This window comes from Rhipicephalus sanguineus, chromosome 2, assembly GCF_013339695.2.
Source record: "Rhipicephalus sanguineus isolate Rsan-2018 chromosome 2, BIME_Rsan_1.4, whole genome shotgun sequence".
NCBI lineage: Eukaryota > Metazoa > Arthropoda > Arachnida > Ixodida > Ixodidae > Rhipicephalus > Rhipicephalus sanguineus.
In genome coordinates, this window is record NC_051177.1 from 91,429,929 (window position 1) to 91,449,817 (window position 19,889).

Sequence of the window (19,889 nt, forward strand, 5' to 3'; positions counted from 1 at the left end):
GAGTTAACGTTTCGACAAACGGACTTTTCTTCAAGGCTGCAACGGCAAATTCGCTAGTCGAAACGGTGGCTCAAACGACACCCCGTGTTCAAGAATTTAGCATCTCTTCAAGCTTCCACCCTCACTTGGACTGCTGCCTTTTTAGGATATGGAGATGAATACAATGCATTCGCAGTGAGTACATTCTTCTCTCGGAGTGCCTTCCAAAGTGCAGACAGCCCTACCCCCTCCCCCTCCCCCAAAACAAAGCCATCACAGCATCGCAGTAAAGGTAACTTTGTTTTTTTTATTCAGGTTGATTCGAAGCGGAGCTCGCCGCTTCTAGTAGACAAGCAACAAAACAGATGTTTACGCCTTTTGAAGGCTCTTTTTTTTTCGTTCACCTCCAGCTGCTGCTTCTCTTTTTCCTCCGGCATTTTTTTTTTGTTCCCGCCAACAGCTCTATGCAAATGTGCGTCGTAACCGTTTTAGAGACGGCGCTCCTCTTCATGGACGTGGCCATCGCAGGGCGGAAGCAAGAGGAGGACGGTCGCGCTGCAAGGTTCTTCGTTCAAACAGCGTTGCCCTGAACGCCGGAGGATGACGAGGACGAACGGAGCGCCGACTTGTCCTCGCCCACAGCGTCCGAGTTCTTCTCCTGATTCCCAGTGGAGCGTCCTATGCGTGGTGTGAACGGCGTCCTGCCGATCCTAGGAGTGAAGGCCCCCCTTCCGATGCGTGGTGTGAAAGAGCCGCGCTTCGGGTCGTCCATGAAGGAGGCCACCTCGAGGCTGGTGTCCCAGCCGGAGTCGATTTCTTCGCCGTAACCGGAGCCCAGCGATCTCCGCTTGCCTGTGGAAAAAAAATGCGGGTGGCTCTGTGTAATACGACCCTGATTCTGCTTGGTTTATACACAGTTTATTGAAGAAAGTCGAAATGCCACGCCTTTCGACAGCAGAAGGTGTCATCACGATGGCTTAACTAGCACTGCGTTGCTTTGCATGAGCTGACATTTCAACCGCAGTGACGTTTGAGAGTTTACAATAGGCTACACAGAAAGTTTTTCTGCCTCAATTTATTGACGCAGATTAGCTTCATCTACCTCTGATGAAATATGAGCTAATTGGGGGAGAAAATGCGATAGTAGGAAGGCTCACGCGCGTTCCGTACCGCGTCTCTCTTTACAAATAACTCTCAAACTAACAGCAGATACCTCGGAGTGGTCATATTGTTTTACGGCTTTGTGCTTCTGTTCCTCAATTACTCAACTTCAGGCAACGCATCACCAGAATTGCAGAGCGCGAACAGCGGTGTTGCCGAGCCGGACTGAGTAATTTTATCTGATTTCTCTCTCTTTTTTTTTTTGCCTTTACAACAGAGACCTGCATGAACATTACATTGTTGAAGTACAAAGTTCGAAGCATTAACGTCTATGACAGGACTGATGTCAAACAGAATAAACATCTTCATTTACAAGGTAGTTTAAGAGAGACTCTTAGTCCAGGATGCTTTGAGCTCGGGCAGCGTCCTGGACAATCGCGACCAGCCTTAGCTGATCGCCGAGGTTGGAGTTGGCCAAGGCTCTCTCCCAAAACTCGTTGGTGTGGTAAGGGTTGGGAGTTTTTAGTGGCGATTATCTGCAGCCTCCTACCATACGTTGGAGGGACACGGTTTCTATGGAAGATGCTTTGCAGGCGTGCATGCTACTCGACGGCATAGCTCACCTAGCCTGGGCACGAATGTTCCCCTTCCGTTGCGGATAACGGGGACAAGCTGCCGGGATAAAGGCGAGTAGGACCAATCGAGGTCTGCCCAGGCAGCCTGACGAGAACGCGACGATCCACCGTCCTCCTTGTGCACACCGTCATCGGGTCGGCCCACCGACCTGCGAGGACAATCGAGCCCGTTACAGACCCGTGTTTTGTTAGGGCTTCCGTGGCAGTGTTTTTGAACTATTTGCCTCCTAAACATTAAAGCCATACCTATCCTCATTTCCTAGCCGGTCACACCGCTCACACATGTCACAAAATTACATGTAGGATGCGCACTACCATCATAATTATCGAAATGCTGCGGCCACAGTCACAAATCTCATACTCCTAACCTTCTAATCAGCAGCTAAGCGGTATAGCCACTGAAGCACCGAAGCGTACGGCTATCAGGAGCGGTGTTCAACGATTGCGGATTCCTTTCCTTCGTGATACAGCGCTTTTTAAAGCCTGGTGACATACCTCTAGAACTTACTAGATGCTCAGGAGGAATGCTAGGCTTACCCCGCCTGCATGAGTTAAGCCCTCTACCACCAAATGCTTAACTGACCGGTAAGCACTTTCGTTCGAATAATTAGCCGTTGATTTGTAAAGTTCTAGAGAAGCGAGTACCCACACCGCTGCAAGAGCCCCGTGCTCTTATGGTTCTAGGAATAGGCACTATATAGTATTCTTACGCAGGTGTACTTGTAATGTACTTAGTGGCACTTGCCATTCCAGCCTTTAAGTATCCAAGATAAAGGTAATTCTTTCTAAGCAGTTACTTTCATAATGAGAACGGTCTATGCGGTAGCTTTTTACTAGACAGATATGAAAGCGTTCAGTGAGCCGCTAATTGTATCTGCATGGACGTGCCTGAAACCAATGTGACAGTCCCGCTAGAACAATGCTGATACCTAAACAGTAAAATAATGAGTGATACTGACGAAGTTAAAGCGATGCGTAATACACAAGCTTGCGGTACCTTTTAAAACAGCGCATCTAGTCCAGTGGCTTGTAAGAAGGCTCAAACGGGCTTTATAATTGAGGCGACCTGGTTCAATCGAGGCATTTGCCATTACCTGCGCTTACGGCCGATGCGAGGAGTGAAGGTGTTGCTGCGGCGCTTGTAGGGCAGCAGAAGGAAGGCCCATCCGCCCGATGCCGCAGAGTCTGTGTCCAAAGTAATCAGATCATCCGAACTGAGATCGCGGGCCGCTGCCGACCTTCCGACCCTCGGGAAGGGAATGAGACCCTGCCGCTTCTGCATTTCACCCCAGCGGCCACCGGCCAGGGACCACGAGTCTTCGTCGTAGAAAGAATCGTGACCTGAGGACCAAGACCAAGCACAGCCGCAATGTGGTTCATCGAGGATGTTGACTTCTATGAATAAAAATTGCTATACACGCTTCGGCGCAACCGGTGCATACGCCTACGAGGCACGCATATGTGACTTGAATGACTTACTAACGTCTTAATAACTGCATTTTTCAGGAACGCCTGAAAGTGCTTTACTTTTCTGCCTTAGTCTTAGTCCAGAAAGTGTTTTACTCTTGTGCTGAACCCGTGTGGTTTGTCTTCACATCCATGTATGCAATCCCGCAGCATGAGGCAATGGTAATCGCAGGATGCCTGCATCACGTTATGCAGCAATTTTTCACCGGCAAGCCTTAGACGACGTGTAGAAACCTAAACCTTTCGCGAATGGAATGGTCGACAGAGCTGCAGCTACGAAGAAATGTCCAAACACATTTCATGTGGCCGGCCTTCCTTAGGGTTTTAGCTATCTATAACGCTTCTCGCCGGGCCTGGTAGTATGTACGAAAATGTAAAAAGTCAAATGACCATTTTGCCTGCTTCGGAAACCCAAGGCCACAACTTGCTGCTTTAGAATGATTTATGTAACACACGAAACCGGTGTCTAGCAAGGAGGAGTAAGCACAAATGTGAAACTTTTCTTCTGGTCGCTTTGTGCCTTTGAGGGAACACTATACGTCTATGCGGTCAAGGAGCTCTTTTCTATATCTGCGGGGTTCCGGATGCTGGAGGAGGATTTCTAATAAGAAATATTCTGATTTTCATTCTCATTTTTTCCTGTGATTTCCTCTTATGAGGAAGTTCATCCCTTCATGCCACCTCCCTTTAAAGAAGTATGCAACAGATGTCAAACATTAGTGGTTACAAAAAGAACAACGTATACGGTAGGAATTAAATTGGCGTCAATTAAATACAGGGACCTCAAGGCTATCTTGGTCCATAACAGCATCGTTAGCGAGGCTAGCCAGGTGTAAAGTTCACCTAATCACTGCGCCAGCGTTATGTAAGGTTGCAATACTTTAGGTTATTACTAATCACTTGGGCTAGCTGGGTTAATTAAGTTTGCGGTAGCAGCATTGACGTGAGCTCTTACAGAGATACACAGTTCCACGAAATGAGCAATCGACGCCACGCATATCTTATCCCGTCGTATACTATATATATGCATATAAATCCTGCATCTAGTTGCATGTACAAGCGGCCGCAGTCGCAAATTCGTTGTTTGGCCGCTCCAGAATACGGTATAGCTATACTGGTCAAAGCTAGTAGATATTATTTTCTCGACTTCAACGAGGACATATTTGTAGTCTAGTTGGTGCACCGTAATTGTAGAAAATGTACCTCTAGAAGCGGACAAATGCAAGTCATGAATTGTAACTAAATACGTAATCTATAGATAAACTTAGGTTGCTGCTCAGCACTGATGTTGTTTTTCCCTTGGTACATTTAAGTAGACATACGCCGAGTTTGCAACAGACATGGCAAACAACCGCTTTTCTCTCAACAGGATGGGTCAGTGCTGATTAACCTCCCTGCATTTATTATTTTAGACAACCTTCAACAACGTTGAACCGAACAAATGTTTTGCCTTTTGAGGCCTATAGTAACATATACACCTCTCTTTATGATTTTTCATGGCGTCAAACCTCCGCGATCTCAACTTGTCACCCCGTTTTTTATAAAGTCCCACAACAATTACGCACATTCGTTCGTAAGTCGCGGTACACACAATGCCAATGTCAATACCTTAGGAGCATGTGTACGTAAGAACTCACTAATGACTTCGTTTGACAGCAACACAGCGGTCCATAAAGAAGCTTCCATCAATGCGATGTCAAGAAGAGCATGGTCTCTTACCGATACGAGAAACAGCGCGACACACGGGACAGTGAAAGAGACGGACCAAGCGCTTACCGGCTGCAGCGAAGGTGACATAGGCCAGTACAAGCTGGATGCAGGATGCCCAGATTATCGTAAGCCTCATCTTTGGCTAAAGAACTAAGTGACGCAGTCCGTGACGCAGCAGTGGTTTCTCTTCGAACCGGTGCTCTTCCTAGCGCCCTATACCCCGCTTAGTCGTTTTGGGGTGTGTCCACAGCCCTCCCTGCTGCCGTCGACCTCCGACTGCTTTCGTATCCTATATACCCACAGCGTTATGAAGACGTGACCGTAGAGCGGGAACGACACAACGTTTCTGGTTGTGCTATCGTTCTCGGGGTCGAGACAACGGACAGCGTACGAGGCCCTGCCCCGGCGACCATCGTGTTTATATATACGCGCCGGTCAAGACCGGAGGAGTGGTCTGCTCCCGAACCGTTAGGCCACCCCCCTGCCCCCGCTGCAGCAGCGACGGGCAACTTGTGTGATCCCATTTAGGCCTCAGCGCCTCTGCAGATCACGCAGCCGGGCCTTGATGCGCGGATGGCCCGTGGAGCCAAATGAAAATCAATTTTCTGGTTGCGAGAGAGCGGCGCGACGTACGGGGACCCCAGTCCGTGGATGGGATCTATGCTTCATTCCTGATATTGTGTCGCCGGCTTCACCATCGGCGGGGAGACTACGGCGGCTGCCAAGACGCTCGCAGCGTGTGGGAAGGGATTAGCTGGACCTGGCCAGCGATCATCGCCAAAGTGGATCAACTGTGGGCCCGCTTTGTTGCTTGCGCACTACTACACCCCCTCGCGGTGTGCGAGGGAGGCGCTGCCGCTGGTGGTGTTACTGCTCTCTAACGTTTATCTTTGTCGCTTGTTCTATTTTTTCGCGGACTCGACGGCTGCTGCAGCGTTCTCTTTCAGAACATCTGTAACGTCTGCGACGAGAGATGCGCGTCCTCTCATTGGGCTGTGCCGCCAAGTGACGTCACTGTAAGGAAAGAGGAGAGCGTCCAATAGCGTCGTTATCTGAAGGAGCTTAGGAGTCAATCCAGCCCAGCCGCTTTTCTGATTCATATTATCTTTTTTTTCGAGCTAACGGCGAAGGAGAGAGGTGATGAGAGGTGCTAGTCGTATGAGGGCCCACGAGACACACTTCTTGGCGAGAGTTGGTCACTATGACGCCGGCAGACGGCATTGAGCCCTGCGCAGCTCTTCTAAGTGGACTAACCTATAAAGTTTTGGGATTCTACGCAAGCCGAATAAAGTGTACACTTGGATGTCGGCACCTCAAGTGAGTTTTCTATTTTGACGCTGAGTGCTCTTTGTAATATTGAGGCGGTTCTTTATGTGGTATCCAACTATGGCATCTAATGACGTGCTTCCGGCTCTGCAGTGGCCTCCGGAGCTTTAATTCAGCAAGAACGTCGCACTCGAAATTGATATCTGTTGCTAAGAGGGAGGCCGTTACTGAAGCATGGATTTAGACACGCTTTTTCCGAGGCGACTAAAGTGGGATGCACAGCTGAATGTGATGCAATGAGTGTGATGCACAGCTGTCGGCGGTACAGCGGTCTCGATTTGAATCGTAAGGTTAATTTTTATTCCACTTAGCTGACTACCACTTATGTAAATATAATTTTCAGTTTATTCATAATGAAATCTCACCACGTGAATGCTTTTACATTCTATGTTTATTTAAATGATATTGCCATGACTACGAGTCAAAGCCGCGACATTGTGCTGTGATGGCAGCCAATCGCACCAGTTAATGCTCGTAGAAGACTGGTTGAGTAATCAACATTAGGCTAGCTTATAGATTCCTACTTGGTGACAAAACGACGTATGCACCAAGGCAACACGCTGTGGTCCTCGTAGTTGCCGAGAACCGACTTACTTGAGACTTCTGGCACTTTGGGGGGCTTGCAAGCAGAAGCGGGCCGAAGGCTCGATAAATGACAAATAGAAGAAAACAGGGCAAGATCTTCGGGCATCTCATTAAATATGTCAACATATCGCTTTATTTTAATACAAACAAATGTTGATTAGAGTTACAGTCGGTATACTATTGCTCTCATAGACATAAATACACTTTCCATAGTTGCATAGTATTACACCGGTCTCTTGTGAACCTTAACTGTTCATGTTGCATGCGCTTGTGTCCTCGCTTTTTGTCCAACTGTACAAAATATTCCGTCGGTTTGTGCTCTCGAACACTTTCGCAGTAGTCGTAAGAAACATACGTTAAGAGTTGTGAGTGGTAACTCTAACAACAGAGGTCATTTGAACAACTCAACAAATTTCATGCTATTCTATGGGGTCACTCAACAGGTACAGACATTGAGCATTGATTTGTTCAATGATTAAAACAGACTATGCACTTCTTTTTAAGAAGACGACAGTTTTTAGAAATATACGTGCGCACTGTTAGCAGTGCCATCTCCTGCTGTTTCTAATCATTAGGAACCAAGAAACGGAAACATACTATACAAAGAGATATATTAGGAAGGACACGCATAAATACCTCGGAGTGAACGAACTATGCTGGTGTTCTGTTTAGACCAATGACTGCTGGTTGAAAGAGTAAGTAAAGATGCCTAACAGCAATTGTGATACTTGAAGTGTTTTACTATAGTTGAAAGTGCTTACTATAGTTGCAATAGTTGCAAGCTTGCTGTTAAGGACAAACGAATGACCCTAGAGAATAACGTGAAAATTTTGTTTCCGTCGCAACGCAGGAAAAAAAAGAGGCTTAATAAGCACAGTTCTTGCACACTGTCGTCACACAAGCGTGTCCAAGACGTGGCTGACCTCCTCGAAACTATACATGGAGCTGACGCCCGTGTCTGAGCTCGAGTCCTGGGCATCTATACAGCACCGAGCAGAGGACGTCACCAATGACGGCGCCGCGGCCACGACAGGCGCCGGCACGTTCAACGGTGTCATGACTGCCGGCCTAGGTGGCGCCGGGAGTTCGACGGGTCGGCATCTTCTGACAAGCATATCTCCCTCCTCCAGCTCCACTAGCCTCAGCTGTTCTTCCAGCTGCACCGCCATCCTCTTCTTGTCTTCCAGCACGTGGTCCAAGTCCCTGAGCGCGCGCTCGTTTCGTTCGAGCGCTTCCTCCTGCGATCGCGACAGTTCCTCCATCCTCTCCTGCTCCTCTCTCGCCGCGTTCAGTTGCTCCTGGGAGCGCCTCCTCTCCTCTTCCTGCTGCCAGGTGCACTGCCGCAGCTCGGCACTCAGCCGCTGCACCTTCTCCTCCTCGGCGGTGATGCGGCGGCACAACTGGAGGACTCGGTCGTAAGCCTCGAGCGTGGCCTGGTACGTCTGCAGGGATTCCTCTTCGGAGGCCTCCGGTCGGTACCCGTCCAGCATGTAGTCGGGCCCCATCTGTCGCACTCTCATGGCGTGCTTCTTGGCCTCGTGGTGCTCGATCTCGGCGTCGCGACGCGCCAGCAGTGCCGCCTGGCGCTCCAGGGTCTCGCCCTGGCAGATCACCCTCTTCACCAGCTCGGCGAGCTCTTCGTTCTGCAGGACGGCGTGCTCCTGCTGGTTCTGAGAAGAGGAGAGGGCCCCGACGCTCGCGGAGAGCTTCCGCGGGTGCACCGTGCGTAGGAGACGCGGCGACGCACTCGACGACGTCGTGGTTGTGGAACTCGAGCCTCCTGAAGCCTGGGCTCTCCTATGGTGGCTGTGGTGGTGATGGTGGCGGCGCCTGTGATGGTGCCGCGGCGGCTCGGCGACGCACGAGTCCGACGTGGGCGAAGACGTGGTCGAAGACCAGCAGCGGACGCGTCGTAGGCTCAGCCTGACGTCGTCCTCACTGTTCCACAGCTTGAGGATGCGCGAGTCGCCCTCGAGTCGACGCTCTATGCCCCTCGGGCAGACCTCGACCAGCGCGTACTGCTGAGGGTCAGCGCCGTGGTAGACTCCCGCGAACTTTCGGGACGATCGGCTCGACGCGAGCAGGGCGCGCACCACTTCCTCGCACGTGGTTCTGCGACCGACGCCGGTGACCCACTTCTGGACACCACCCACCCAGACAGGGATCTCGGCTCCCATGATGGCGGCGCATAGGGCTCCCGGCGCCTCCGGCTTCGTCGCGCAGCCACCGGGTCCTGGAAAGAGCATTTAAGGAAACGAATGAGCTTATGCCCCTCACGTGTCACCGCGGCAACGTGGCCGGTTTGTGCACCGGTTTACATGTAACAGTAAAAAAAAAAAAGCTTGCGTTTCATATCGTGCTCATGCCGCAAGCGTTCTCATCCTTCGCATAGTTGGCAGGTTGTTTACAACAGGATAGTACAATTATGGCCCTTTTAGCGTTCCAGGAGCACGTCCCATGTTAGAGAGTGAGGTTTGTGCATAAGAGCGTCTAAAGCAATGATTACTGTATAGCCAGCTGCGTGAACAGTGGAAAAATAGCGCTGTGACTATTACCGAGGGACAGGGGTGTAGCCAGGGGGGTGGGGGCTTTACGCCTCCCGCCTCCCACGAAAATTTTCAATGTTTCTTGCGTATATATACACGCACACATAGAAACGCACGCACGAACGTACATAAAGCATGGTTGAACACCCCCCCCCCCCCCCCCCGAAAAAAATTTCTGGCTACGTCCCTGCCGAGGGAGGTGGTAGTGAACCGTAGTAGCTACGTACGTTCATTTCCTGTTTTTCAGGTCCCCAATCACCTTCCCCACGCAGAGTAGCAAGTCAGCGACTTGCATATGCCGGCTAAATTCTCTGCTTTCCAATAAAGAGTTCTCTCTCTCTCTTTGGACATTTTTAAATTAAATCTGATTTATGTATTGCATTAACAATTCAGAAACGAAGGAAAAGTTTATCAACCATTCGAAACATATATTTCACATAGACCGCACGTTTTCTTCTGAAAAAGATTTAGAAACATTATAAAATTTCAGAAAATAGCGTGAAGTTTGTAATTACGCCTTTGTGATCGCCTAATTAATTTGCAGTTATGAACTAAAGCCAAATAAACATGAAATAAAAGATCTTGGTGTCTCTTTCTGGTGCGATTCCTGCGGAATTGGCAACCAAGTGAGCCGCATCTGAGTTATTTATGAATTTTCAGGGATTCTTGTAAACTTCTTATGGTTCAAACGAAAACAATTCACTGCCGAGAGCAACCGAGACTTCCCTACCCTTTCTGTTAAATGCAATAAATGTACTTACAATGCGTTCATCATCATTTTCGTGTAATGAAGCTGTTTATTTTTGCGTTTGGATTGCATTCATACGGGGAGATCAGAGTAGACCCTAGGGTTTTCACTGTGGGTTAGCAATTATGTGACATTTTTCCACTCCGTGGGTCGACAAAAAGAGAGTTAGAGAGAGAGGGAAAAAAGAACAAGTCACCAATATGAAGGCAAGAGAAAATGTAGCGAAGTGGAGAATACGGGGCGTTATTTGTAGCATTAAATTGAAGCGTAGTAATTATGAACTGAAGGGAAATTAATGTGGATGAGGAATCAACTTTCCGTCGGTGACGACCGAAAGTTACAACATTTGAAATGAGTGGTCCCCACATGTACCCCCCAGCTTCAACTAGTTGTTTTTCAATGAACTTCAATTACGCTTTACATCATTATTGCTGCGCCTCAATTGAAAGTAATAAATACCGACCCCTACGCTTTCCTCGGCTTCATTTTATGACAGCTTCGCGTGGCTGCGTCTAACAAAGAAAGAAAAAAAAAAAGAAACGGATCTCGCGATTCGTTCTCTTTCTTTCGTTCAAAAGTCAGTAATCTAGCAAATAGGCACTCCATGCGAGCAGCCACTTCCGTATGTGATACAGAGAGCTTTTTTGTTTGTTTGTTTTTTTGTTTTTTCTTCAGCACCATTTCCGATACCAACACGGCGAAGCGTTAAACTTAAACGGTAGCAGATAAACAAGCCCGTTAAATATGGTATAGCCGAGAAAACAAGCCATTTGCTTCCCGATTCCTGGTGAACACTCGTTATAGTACGCGTCTGTGCATGTGACTTCGAAACATCTCGGCAGTGTCACGACACGAGCTAAACTGGTTTGAAATCTCGCGCCCCTCGTGCACACGTGCGGGGAAGTTGAATCCACACGGATGCAGCAGAATGCTTAACGCGGAAGGTAAGATTGTTAGACTATAGAAGGCCGTAAATCTTTCCGCTCGCAATGTCAGGGCATACACGTGCCGTCCCATCTATCTCGCTACTTTCTTCCTTTATAAACGGAGATTAGTACGTGAGAAATTCACGATTCATGAGGTGCCTCACGGAATGCAAAACAGAACGCTCGAAAGCTAGCTTTTTTTTTTTTAATTCAACATGACCTGTTAAGAGGGTATCGAAAATATCTACCGGCGTGTCAAGGATGCAAGTAGTAAAATTAATTCCCAGATAATGTAACAGTTTTATTTTAGCTATTTTCTCTCTCTCTTTCGAACTTTGTCAAGGGCGGCGCCTACCACCTTGGTTATCCCCTCGGTTGGTCAGCCGTGACGTGAGTGCTGGAGGTCAAGGAGGTAGTAGAATCGAGTCAAAGGAATCCCTGCATACCACCGTATCGCAAGTTGCAGCCCAGGCATTCAACAACTGTGATAAGCAAAGTGCCGGTTTGCGACTTTTAGACGAATTTAAAGTGGATGGCTTGATTATTTTTACTAATGTTGCCTCCGTGATCGGACTCCCTTTGACCAAGCTGTGATGATGGGATGACGCATCATGTGACATTACGTCACGTGACGTCAAAGTGACGTCAGGATGACGTTACAAATTCTGGTGATAGATGATCTCATTGTGACGTCATACGGTGACGTCATCACGTGATGATTTTCGGCATCGCTCGTATTCGACGCCGCGTTGGAGTAATCGTCCCCAACGCCGTTGGACGCCGACGAGTGACGCCGACGCCGACGGTCGAACTGCGCATTTGATGAGGCACCTAAGGCTTTCGCCTTGAAAATAACGCGACTTCTGCCATACTCTCGATGGCGGCGTCATGCGTGTCCGGATTAGCTTGAGTTCCTCCTCCCGCTTGCGGCCAACAATGGGCGGATGATAGTGTTATTGCGCTATTGCTGATAGTGTTAATGCAGCTTGGCTTGGAATTACATACCCCGTTTCACTGACTATAGCAATGTCTTGCCTTAACTTCTTTTAGCACTAGGTAGTTACGTTAAACCGGTAGCTGTCGGTGAAAAGACAGACAGGCAGACCCTTTTATCATCGTTTCGGCCGTGGCACGGCCTTCGTCAGAAAGTGATATAATATATATATATATATATATAATATATATCTAATTATATCTAATATATATTATATATGATATTATATCTTAATTTATATATATATTCTGACGAATGCAATCCACGTCCGAAGTTACCAGTAAAAATATGCGAGTTAAGTAAATGATGAAGATATCCATCATCCATATATATCGTAGATATCTATCTATAGAGATATACCTATAGATATCTAGAATGTTATAGATAGATAATCTAGCTATTCTAATAGATAGATAATAGATAGGATAGATAGATAGATAGAGTGATAGATAGATAGATAGTAGATAGATAGATAGATAGAATAGATAGATAGATTAGATAGATAGATAATAGATAGATAGATTTTATTCACAAAGAACGCAGCTCCAAGTTATACACATATATGCGTTCTTCCAAAAACATATTAGCCGCCTCAGCAGTGCTCTGAAAGGGCAGAAAGTGCAATGGAGCTATGGCTTTTCCGTACACTTATCCGGCACAGATCAATGACCACAACATAACTTGGACCTTATTCACTATAAACGCTAAAAGCGATCGCTCTAACACAGGTTAGCACCGAGTCTTCACCGAAGCGTGGCTATGCGTCACATCGTGTCACACTTTTCACCTACGACAAAAGCCACGCTCCGTGACTTCCTTCTTTAAGCGAACGTTTTGCGAAATGAGTGCGTCTGCAGGCATGTGATCCGCTATACAAGTACTTTCGTCACCACGCATACGTTGCCCGGGCTTCTCGATGGTTTTCCCAACTGTCGCAAGCCCTTCGGTTGTCGCTCTGTGGTCGTGCACAGCCTGCTCCTCCGTTTGTTAATCTCTGTTGTCCCGTCTGCGCAGCACCGCGCATTGCTTCGGAAGCAAGGCCGCCTTTGTTCTCGGCTTTTGTTCTTCGGTCTTCCTGGCTCATCGCGAAATGCAGGCTGAGCGCACGCATCCGTTTAGCAGCCACTCTTTCTCTGGCATGCGTGCATCGGACCCTTTCGCAACTCGCAACAGTGGCAGTTTGATCAGAATGACCAGCGCCGCACACGGCTACCCTGTAGGAGCGAAGCCTCTATAGTTTGTTTTCACAATAGTGAGGCTCGGTAGCGGAGGTTATGCAACTGGCATTCGCCAATCATCAAAGTGATTACGCGAATGCACGTGACTAGCGTTGAGCGTCACTCCGGGTGATGGCGTCGGCTGATCAATCTCAAGCGCCGTATAATATTGATTCTTGCTCCCACTACAGTGCTACGTTGCTGTGGGCGCTCATAAAGAGGAATACTCTGAAATTGTACCTAAAGACACCCTCGCGAAAGCTCTCAAGACGAATCACGAATGAACGGGAACCTCGCAGTTACCCTCCTCTTCACACCGTTTACACAGCCGCTTCAGCATGAAGCCACCCAAGGTTCTTTTGGCGGAAGCAGCGAAGACGTTTGTACGTTGCTACAAGTTCACCCCAGTGAAATGCCTGGTGATACAGCGCAACAGGCGCTATCTTTGCTCTAAACCCCTTTAGAACAGCCAAGAATCTTCGACACCCATGTATATTAGCAGGGATGGAAGAGAAATCAAATCACCTAGGCTATAACATATCCCTGATAATCGCCTCAAAACCCTTAAGCGAGGGAAAAAAGGACGTCCTAATTATATCAGCTGAGAACTGCCGACCCTAAATACAACCTCAAGAGCAAGCATGATACCTGAAGACACTCCTACAAGGCTGAGATGTGCACAAATTCTTGTAGATCAGACACTCCCACCATTCTTCGTGCATCGACCAACAGTGTATTCAAGGGAGGACAGTATATAATGTATTCGTTGCTCATATTACGCATGGACGAAAGAAGCAACACTGACATTTGAGTAATGAGAAATACTACATCGCGATAGAAAGCGTGACAGTCATATGTTCCTTATGATTATATTGTAGATTGCCTGGCGCCTTATATCATTCCCACAAAGCAGCTTTGGAAGTTCAGAAATGTCGTACGCCACTGGATGCTACAATAATTTGCACGCACGTTCGGACTTGAAGCTCGCGTAAGATAAGGAATCACGAAATGCGAATTCGACTGCGAACGTTTATTGCTTACTATAGATTTTGTCAGAACTTGCACAGTCTGCTTCAATGAAGGACCTTTCCTTAGATTTGAAATCGACAGGCCCATACGATTGATTTCGCGAAAAGTATGTTAGCGTTTCAGTGAGCTAGTTATAAACGACAGAAACGCGCTTTCCATGGAATAAGTTTGCAAAGCAACCCCTGTTCATTTTCGTGGAAAACTTGATTCCCAGTTTCTGTGCAGAGACTGTATGCGGAGGTGCGGTCGGTGACAGTTCCAGTGGCAGCTGTATGCCTCGGGCACATGCAGAAAGAAGCATCTCTGCCATCTCATGTATGAGTTCTTGTACTTTTACGCGCTTCCGAACAATAGCAGGGAGAATGCAACTACAAAGCGGTGCAAGTTCACGCTCGCTTCGTCGTATGGTCGTAACCGGAGCCGTTATAATTCATAACCTATTACGTCACGGCCAGCAAGCATCACGGGCAAATATGCGTGAACGTTTCATCTGTACCGCTCTTTCTTACAACCGCATACCCAAGTTACGATCGCCGACGACTCAGAAAAGATCACGAGAACAATGGTGCCATAGCGACTACTTTTACGACTCTGCGTACGCCGCCTGGCGGTGGTATTCGAAAGAGAGCTATAGAGTGTACCGTATACATTTGTGTAATCGCCGCACAAGTTTCACGACTTCGACGGGGACTTACATGGGACCGAACCTTTCGGCCATGTTTTTTGCCAACTTTGAGGTATATGAAATCCCGCTTGATCCCTCATGTCCACCCACTAACACAAAAGTGAATGTTATCCTTCCTTAGTATGACAGCTTTATTCGCACATGTTTGCACCATGTGCACTTGGTCATTCTTTTACGCTAGTTCCCGCTACTCCTTCTGAAAACTCGGCTAGCGGCAACATTCGTGGAGACGGTGTCATCTTCACACGGCGTTGGAAATAAGGAACGAAGATGTACGCAGCGCGCGAAAAGTCGCCGGTGCGCGCGCGCACCATAAGTGGAGTGGGCACGCCTTCTTCTCCGCTGGATTGCTTCACGAGTCTCCGTTGGACGACACGTGATCACGCGGTGTGTTTGGTTTTATCTGTTTCCTTTTAGTCGATACTTGTGGGTTATCGAGATTACTCTCTCTATAAATAAGTGTTTTCTTGAATAAATTACGTCAGTTGCTGTTAGTGTCATCCATCTTCAATTCTGTATCGTTGTCTTGTTCCTGCCTTTTCACGTCATGAGTCAAAACCAACTCGCTCAACTTTCCACTGCATTGAATTTTCGTTTTTCAACCTATGGGCGGCCAGTACATAGATGCGGCACTTACAAGGGTGTATGCGGTATACAGGCTGTGTTCCCTTCAGAATGGCCGTGGCAGTGCACCACCGCTGAACTTCAGAAGGCTGCTTACGATGAGACTGGGTGTGTGTGTGTGTATGCAGCGGAGGCACGAAGTCCGAGACAATGATAGCGACCGAATAAGAACGAAACCAAGAAGGTGAAAGAGGATGAGGAGGTAGATCTCTAAAGAAAACCCCCAATGACCCGAGCATCCCTGCAGAGCCGCTCGCGCCGCAAGAGACGCCCTGGAAACAAAGCACACTTTGGGGTGGCGGCGCGCACAATGAACGGGGTCGGCGGCACGAGGAAGTGTCGCCGTCTCATGAGTGTTGCACGCGGTCGCGACGTGCCTGCTTGCTTGCTTGTGTACCAGCCTGCTTGCGTGGTTGGTGCTTAGACCGGTATCTGCGTACACTGGCCATGTGATGTACGCGACCTCCTCGTGGGGGACCCTGCGGTTTTTTGTCCGCGTCGCAGATATGCATGTATGCGCAATAGCAACCACCTATAGCGCGCCTGTCCACCTTTTGTCTTTATTGAAATAAGCCAGAGCGGGGAGCGGGTGATGTGAATTTCTGATACTTTGTTTCAAGGCGGGCTAAGGCGTAACGAGCGCGTGGCCGGATTTGTTCGTTCTCTGTTTCCCGTCCCTGGCTTTTTATTTTATCTTTATTTTTCATTTCTTACTTTTGCGACTGCCTAGTGTAGCGACGTAATATTTTCAACGAGGCTAAGTTATGGGTAAGCGAAAGTGAGTGGCTCGAAGGCGGCCGTAAACGAACGAACGGTCTGTCGGCCAGTTAACAATATGGCCAACCACAATTTCATAGCTGCCGTTATGCTTGCCGGCGTGTTCCACTTCAACGAGCAATGTCGCGAGCTGGATTTGCTGCCGCTGTGGAATGCGTAAATGCTAATGCAGAAAACTTCCCCATAAAGATAATTAACCGTAAATTTCAAAATCATCAGTACGTAACTCTGAATGGCCACTTTTATAGCAGCAGTCTACCCATCGGTAGGTTCTGCCATACACCAAAAGTTTCGCGCAAGTTGTCGGTATGCAAGTGGTCCTACATAACTGAGGTAAAATGCTTCACACCAGCCAAGCGTCTTTCAACAACTTACACTGCAGCAACTTAGCATGAGTTGCGCGTAGCTTATTTCTTTTTTTCTGTCCACCAAGTATAAGTGTATTCACGGGAAGAATGATGTTGCGAGTGACTTCAAATGCTGCGAGCCGCGAAACAAGGTCAGTCATGTCAGACCTATATTTTTTTTCTGTTAGGTGAGAACTGCTTTCATGTAGGGTAATTTTTGTGGCGCGAAGCATTGAACCTCAATACAGTGTATCAACATGTCCGTCATGAAGCTGTTCCCACTATGCATACTATAGCTTATGCAGCTAAGATACCACGCAATAATTTCGGAATATATTATTGCTTTCGTGAAGAACGTAAATTTCGTTTTCCTGACTAAGCCATCAAGTGGGCCGCCCCGGTCATTTGTTCTCGAGCCGGATTCACCAAATCCTCACCACCATCGGCGTGTTCTTGCACGGATGAATTATTATTATTTGATACGCATACACAAAAGCACAAGGATACCGAGGAAATAGAGAGAAATAGGGAGTCTATATTCCCTAATTAGCAACGCCCTCTGCGTGACTGAATGCGGGACACTTTGATACAAGGTGTTCAAGTGCCTCACTGGAGCAAAGAGATGCACACCCCTGACTGTCCACTGTCCACACGTCCTTGACGGTATAAGCGTTCGCGCACCAACATAGAGCCAGCCCTTAGCTTGTATAAGTGTACTCTGGCACGACGAAGCAACCCACGACCACAAAAAAGAAGAGGGGGGGGGGGGTAAGTGCGGTTGTGACACGCTGGTCTGCTTTAAGAGGTCTCGGCGGATGAGCCGACGACAGTTGTCCAGCGCACACGAAACTTCCGGGCAGTATACTCGTTGTGGTACAAGTTGAACGAGACAATCAGCCTCTTCGTTTTCACCAATATACACGTGCGAAGGTATCCACTGAGCAATGAGGGGCACCCCACGAGAGATGTTATCGGCAGATTCTATGATGCTGCATAGAATCGGGCTGTCGGCATTTTTTCTCAAGAGTCAGCTATGGGCAGGGAGTCTGCAAGGATGATGGCCTCCGATGCTTTTCATACTTCTTGCACGTACTTAAGGGCAACATCAATTGCTGCTAGTTCCCGAGTTGTTGATGAGGATGGATGAGGTATTCAAACACACTTCTGACGTCGTTCGAAAGGCAAAGACAGTTGTAGAAGTGCTTTGGACGTCACTGCGTACTCATGCGTCCGTAAACACTTTAAATTAGTCTCCAACTTTTTCTTATTAGTGCGTCTGGGCTTATTAGAATAGTGGCGAAAAAGGCGGATGAATGCAAACAATAAACGAACAAGCAGTAACGCACGCACGCACGTGCGCAAGCAGACGTGCGGCTCCAAACACTTCGCCAATGATCGATCGTTCAGCAACTTTACAGTTCCAAGATTGGTCTTCTAAGACCAATCTTGGACCTCCAAGATTGGAACTCCAATCTTCATTCAATCTTCTCCAAACTCCAATCTTCGAGTTCCAAGATTGGAACAGCAATCTTGGAACTCGAAGAATTCCAAGATTGTCGGATATGTCTAACTGGCCTAAGTGATACATTTTTCCCCTTTCTCCAGATTCGTGAGAATCTTCAGCTCACACGAGAGCGAGCCAGACAGAGAGAGAGGGAGAGAAAGAGAAAAAGGGAGAGAAAGAAAATCAAGGCTAACCACGATCGTAATCGTTTACTTGGCTGAAAATATACAACCTCTCTAAACTATCTCTCTCTGCCAAGATATCCACACTTACTATAATAGACTAATGTGTTTTTCACGGCTCTGATTGTTATCGTCAATGGCATCTATTCAACACGCAAGTTTTTTAGAGCATTTCATTCGCCATCCAATTCCTGCTTTGCGCGCAGGCACGCCGCTCCTCTGACCATGTGTTTGCTTCGAAGCGCTTTTCATTGACCGGCTCTTGTATATAAGAGAGAGAGAAATAACTTTATTTATCCCATCTTAAGGGAAAGGGGCTGCGAGATGAAGGCGAGGGATCCTACTCGCGGTAAGGCCTCCTCTACCACCTCAGCCCACCTCAGGATACCCTCCTGCAGTGCGGAGTTGTAGCTGCGCATGGCAGCCTCGCACAGCTCCTGACACTACTTAATTGTTTACGAAGGCTTGAGGGAGGGGAGTGACTTTCACATTGCCACATAATGTGGTTAAGGTGAGGACGCTAAGAAGGCACAGCGCGCAGTAAAATCTCTTTCTTGCCCGGCAGTGTCCATCGCTCATCCTCTCGAAGCTCCTCCTAGATTCCTATGCGCATTGGATGTCTTTGTACATATGACGCGTGCGTACATACCCATATCATGCTTTGTTTCGCGCATGCGCATATCTGACCGCTACTGCAAGGAGTCATAAATGTAATGTCGTGTTTTCCCCGTGCGTTGACTCTATCGGAAAGTTTTTTTTTCCCCATTGGTGCATCAAAAGAGAGAGAGAGAAAGCTCACTAATGAAGAACAGAGAGAGAGAGAGATACGAAGAGGAAAGGCAGGGAGGTTAACCAAGCTTTGGCTCGGTTGGCTACCCTACACTTGGGGTGGGGGAAGGGGGTATAATAGAAAAGAAAGGGTAAAGGAGAAAGAAGAAGAGTAAGAAAGGGATGGATGAACTACACAACACGAACTCGCGCTGTTAGTTCACAGGCGCTCGTGAAGTCTGGTGGTCCTCAAGAAGCACAAGAGGGCTTTCGTGGCTTTGCGCGTATGCGAGGCCGTAGGCCAAGGTCCCAAGATCTTCTTTTCTGTCAGCGGTCTTGAGTCCAGGAGACGGAGCTTGACTTCCATACTACGTCGTTGAGCTTGGTATGATGGCATAGAATGTGTTCAAGCGTCTCCTCGCAGGCGCAAATATGTTGCATGCCGCACTGCTGGCCATTCCAATGAGACACGAATACGCATTCGTAAATGCCACGCCCAACCACATGCGGCACAGTAAAGTTGCATCGCGTCTTGAGAGCCCTGATGGCAAACGAAGTTGCAAATTTGGGTCAATCGAATACAGGCGCGCGTTGGAAAAACCCGGCGTATTCCATTGCAGAGAATCCTGCCGGCGTTTATAAAGGTGCCTACATGCTACTCTGTATCGGTGTATCAAGTTTGTCAGCAAGCCTCTGCAAGCGAACCACTTTATAACAGTGTACATGAACTTTCTAATTT

The 19,889-nt window shown here is 47.9% G+C and overlaps 2 protein-coding genes across 2 annotated transcripts; both read right to left on the reverse strand.

Annotated features, from left to right (window-relative positions):
- Positions 1–277: 277 nt before the first annotated feature.
- On the reverse strand, positions 278–5,282 carry LOC119383374 (uncharacterized). The gene is made up of 4 exons (XM_037651475.2): positions 4,959–5,282; positions 2,810–3,056; positions 1,704–1,864; positions 278–831 (listed from the first exon to the last, which is right to left on the reverse strand). The coding sequence occupies exons 1-4, from the start codon at positions 5,026–5,028 to the stop codon at positions 551–553; spliced, it is 759 nt and encodes a 252-aa protein (XP_037507403.1). The 5' UTR covers positions 5,029–5,282; the 3' UTR covers positions 278–550.
- Positions 5,283–6,928: 1,646 nt separating this feature from the next.
- Positions 6,929–9,042, reverse strand: LOC119383375 (ras association domain-containing protein 10). Its single transcript, XM_037651476.2, has one exon. It carries the CDS (start codon positions 8,978–8,980, stop codon positions 7,697–7,699), a length of 1,284 nt encoding a protein of 427 aa, XP_037507404.1. The 5' UTR covers positions 8,981–9,042; the 3' UTR covers positions 6,929–7,696.
- Between the last annotated feature and the right edge of the window lie 10,847 nt (positions 9,043–19,889).

What these genes read in the sequence shown, in the direction of transcription:
- LOC119383374 (XM_037651475.2), bottom strand. Translation starts at nt 5,028, where the DNA reads ATGAGGCTTACGATAATCTGGGCATCCTGCATCCAGCTTGTACTGGCC. An exon ending in TGTCACCTTCGCTGCAGCCG is followed by an intron (nt 3,057 to 4,958) that starts GTAAGCGCTTGG and finishes CTTGGTCCTCAG; the next exon opens with GTCACGATTCTTTCTACGAC. An exon ending in CGCATCGGCCGTAAGCGCAG is followed by an intron (nt 1,865 to 2,809) that starts GTAATGGCAAAT and finishes TTGTCCTCGCAG; the next exon opens with GTCGGTGGGCCGACCCGATG.
- LOC119383375 (XM_037651476.2), bottom strand. Translation starts at nt 8,980, where the DNA reads ATGGGAGCCGAGATCCCTGTCTGGGTGGGTGGTGTCCAGAAGTGGGTC.